General features: G+C 44.2%; 1 protein-coding gene across 1 annotated transcript in view; it reads right to left on the bottom strand.

Moving 5' to 3' along the window:
- Positions 1-2911: 2911 nt before the first annotated feature.
- The window catches only part of LOC110317537 (putative UDP-GlcNAc:betaGal beta-1,3-N-acetylglucosaminyltransferase LOC100288842), a 2202-nt gene continuing 805 nt past the window's right edge, over positions 2912-4308 (bottom strand). Inside the window, exon 2 of the mRNA XM_021192021.1 lies at positions 2912-4015. Coding sequence (XP_021047680.1) covers positions 2912-4015 — 1104 coding nt within the window. The remainder of the gene's footprint in view (positions 4016-4308) is intronic.

The raw sequence follows: 4308 nt of genomic DNA, 5'->3' as shown, positions 1-4308 counted from the left end.
ACTTTTTCTTTTCTTTCCTTTTCTTTTTTTTCCCATTGAGATGATTCTTGTATTTTTTGTCCATGTAGTTGGTTTATTACCTTTATTTCTTATGTATGTTAAAAAGTAAAAAAATAAAATAAAATAAAAAGAAGTTACTCAATAAGAACCCCAGGCCTGCATCCATCTCCCACATACTTCCATACACACACACAGACATGCTACATATCACATCCGGGGCCAGGGAAATGGTTCAGTAGGTAAAGGTAGGAGGACCCAAGACTTGATCCCCAGCACCCATGTAAAAGGTGGGTGCATGCACACTCAGATGGATCCCAGGAGATCACCAGTCAACATAGCCAAAAGGATGAGCCCCAGGTTCAGTGAGAAACCCTAGCTCAAAAAAGAAGTAGGGTAGGGGCTGGAAAGATGTCTCAGCAGTTAAGAGCACTGGCTGCTTGCTCTTCCAGAGGACCTGTTACTGGATCCCAGCAACCACTACAGGAGGCTCAAAGCCACCTGGAGCTTTGGCTCTAGGGTGTGTAACACTCTCTTCTGCTCTCCCTGGGCACCCTCAGAAGGGACACATGCATGCACATGCACACACACAATCCCAGCACTCAAGAGGAAGAGACATTGGGACCTCTGAATTTGAGGCCAGCCTGATCTACAGAGAGAGGTCTACTGTAATATCCAAAATAAGTTCAAGACCACCTAGCCCCTTCTCCTCTGAAGGGACTTTCAGAAACAGCAGTAAAAATGACTGAGTCTACAGCTGCCAAAACAAAATGAGCATCAGTGAATGAGCAGATAAAAATCAGAGATAATGAGTCACTCAGCCGGTGAAGGCATCTGCTGCTGAAATTAATTCAAAACCGAAGTCTGGTCTTCATGGCCACATGGTAGAGGGAGAGCGCTGCTGGATTGTTCTCTGGTGTGCTACACACACACACACACACACACACACACACACACACACACGAGCGTGCCATTTAAAAAGAAGAAAATGTGGGTGGTACTCACAAGGGAATACTATTCCTCCTTAAGAAAGAACTATCAACAGGCAGTGGTGGCACACGCTTTTAACCCCTGCACTTGGAAGGCAGAGGCAGGTGGATCTCTGAGTTCGAGGCCAGCCTGGTCTACAGAGTGAGTTCCAGGACAGCCAGGGCTACGTAGAGAAACCCTGCCTTGGAGAAAAAGAAAAGGAGAGAGAGAGAGAGAGAGAGAGAGAGAGAGAGAGAGAGAGAGAGAGAGAGAGAGAGAGAGAGAGAGAGAGAGAGAGAGAGAGAGAGAGAGAGAGAGAGATAACATTGTGGTGAGTGCAATAGGCCAAGCACAAATGACAACCACAACTTCACTCACATATACATTGTTGAACATATGCTTTCCAGATTCTGGGAGGTGGGCAGGGAGTCATTAGTCAAGGAACTTGTTAGCCAGGGAGCTTGAGGAGAAGAGGCAGGCTTCACTGAGCGGCCCGCTTCATTGTGGGAAGCAAAAGCTATTTAAACTTTTGTGAGCAGGGGCTATAGAGTGAGTGTACATAATTGGTCCAGACCCAGTTGCCTTATCTGCATGATGAGGAATTCTAGCTGCCACTGGATATGACCTTGTAAGGAGAAAGGAAGTTGAACCTGGCTACCAGGCTACCTGACCTCCTCTGCTGAGGCAAAGGTTGGAGCATGGGTCTACTTACCCTGGAACATGCGTGAGTCCTACCCCTGCCCATCTCAGGACAGTATATCCCCGGGTTGGACATGATTTAACACAACTCTGGATCCAGGCCTGCTTCCCCAGCCCCATAGCTCCCCTGGCCCTACAAGTTCAGTTTGACACGAGTAAGTTCAGGAAATCCAGGATACTTCACAGTAATGATAGTCACTGTGTATGTGTCTCTGTGTGTATGTCTGTGTGGTGAGTGTGTGCTGAGAGCACACTTTTTTTTTCCCAAAAAGTATGTAAAGAGGGGCTGGAGAGATGGCTCAGTGGTTAAAAGCACTGGCTGCTCTTCCAGAGGTCCTGAGTTCAATTCCCAGCAACCACATGGTGGCTCACAACCATCTGTAAAGTGATCCGATGCCCTCTTCTGGTGTGGCTGAAGACAGCGACAGTGTACTCACATACATAAAATAAATAAATCTTTTTTTAAAAAAAATTAAAACAAGGGGCTGGAGAGATGGCTCAGAGGTTAATAGCACGGATGGCTCTTCCAGAGGTCCTGAGTTCAATTCCCAGCAACCACATGTAGCTCATGGCTACCTATAACGAGATCTGGTGCCCTCTTCTGGCCTGCAGGCATGCACACATGCAACACTGTATATATAATAAATAAATAAATCTTTTTTAAAAAAATCAAAACAACAACAACAAAAAGTATGTAAGGAAGCATATATGCTAAATAAATGAATTCAGGCATTCAGAATATGTTCTACTTGTGTGTCACTTGTCTGGGTCAGTGAGATGGCTCACTGGGCAAGGGTGATTGCTGTCAGGTATGATGATTTGAGTCCAGTCCTAGAACGCACATGTTGGAAGGGAAGAACTGATTTTTGACCTCCATACATGTCCTGTGACACACATATTACACACCTGTGCATATGCTTGCACACAATAAATATATTTTTTAAAAATTAGAAAATATACTCCGTACATCATAATATAATGAAATTTAATGTTTTCTCTTTTCTGAAAGATTTTATTTTGAAAAGTATCACACTTAAAGTATGTTTAAGTCGTTTAAAAGTATTTAAATGACTAAAGCATCAATATCAAGATGTCAAGACTGAGTACATCAGAACACTAAGAACATCTTGTGGGTTTGCTAGGTATGAATAGATTCAGAGAAGCTACCTAACATGGGCCCAGAGAGTTGCCTTCTGTAATAGGAAAACAGCACTTTAAGAAGAAGACACCTAACCGCGCGTGAATACTAATCCCCAAAATGCACAGCATGGTCTCTTGCGCTCCCCGCGTGAAAATGCTTGAAGCTGTCAAGGTATGTCAGAAGCTTGCAGGAAATGAGTCCGTAATAAGTCTCAAACAGCGAACACTCTTTCCCATCATTCACTTCTTTCCACGCCAGGGAAGTTTCAGCATCTGTAACTTCTGCGGATGTAAAAATGAACTTGTAGCAGCATCTGTTATATGTGATGTGTCTTTCCCCAGAAAACCTTGAACTGTGGATAGGTATAAGGCCCACGGACTCAGCACAGATCCCTACAAATACATCGGCGGGCACCATCATAGGTGCTTCGTTCAAAACCACATACACCATCCGAGCCACATCTTGGGACATTATAAAGGCCTCACCACTGCAGTAGTCTGGGTAGTATTTTTCGGGGTACTCACTAAGAGAGACAAATTCTTGACTATGGGGGTCTCTGTTAGGAATATCCTGATGAATAACTCTTCCTAAATAGACACCTTCCAGGTGACCTTTCAGATTGAGAAGATAGTCTACCAAGCCTGGTAGATTGATAAACATGTCCTCGTCAGCTTTGAGTATGAACAGGGCATTGGGACAGAAGGCCACGGCCCACTGGGTCATTGAGATGATCTTCAGGGTTTGGTTTTCAGAACTGTCCAAGAAGATCCCTTCAATGATATCATCATTCTTCTGAGACTCCGCATCTATCTCTTCCTGCGTAGTTACCGACGCTGGCATTCCCAGAGCAAACAGCGTGAGAATTGGGTAGCCTTGGACACTGGCCACACTACCCCAGGTTTTCCTGATGAGATCCCGTCTTGTTCCATTCCCTGGGCTACTGAAGATAAGAGAGAGCAGAAAGATGGTTTTCCCATTACAGACCTCCGGCTGGTTTAGGACATAATACTTGGCGGGATTACCTCTGAAAGGTTCCAGGTTCAATTTTCTCGCCTTGTTCTTAATGTCAAGAATTTTCATATCTACACGAGGCAAGGAACGTAAGAAATATTCTTCTACAAAGTCAGCTCCAAAGAACAATGCATGAAACAGTATGACGTTAAAGAGAATGAAACACCACTGGTGAGTCCGAAGTCGGCAGAATGTCACCTAGGTGAGAAAAGGATTTATATCCCTTTAAGCTCTGTTTCCATCCCTGTTTATTCCACCCACCGACTCCTGTGTGGGCTTCTTACGGTCCTTATCAGTACATTCTATTCTATTATTTCTTCTCTCCTCGACTGGATGGCTGTGTCCCAGGTCACGAGATTATGTTTCCCTCTTCTCCAGTGTTATGGAGTTGAGTGTTTGCCAGAAAGTGGACCCTCAAACCCAACATCGGTTGTTCACCTCCTTGTTTGGAGAATATATATATATATATATATATATATATATATATATAT

The sequence above is a fragment of the Mus pahari genome, chromosome 3 (assembly GCF_900095145.1).
Source record: "Mus pahari chromosome 3, PAHARI_EIJ_v1.1, whole genome shotgun sequence".
In the NCBI taxonomy this organism is placed as follows: Eukaryota; Metazoa; Chordata; class Mammalia; order Rodentia; family Muridae; genus Mus; species Mus pahari.
This window is presented reverse-complemented; position numbering and strand designations above follow the sequence as displayed.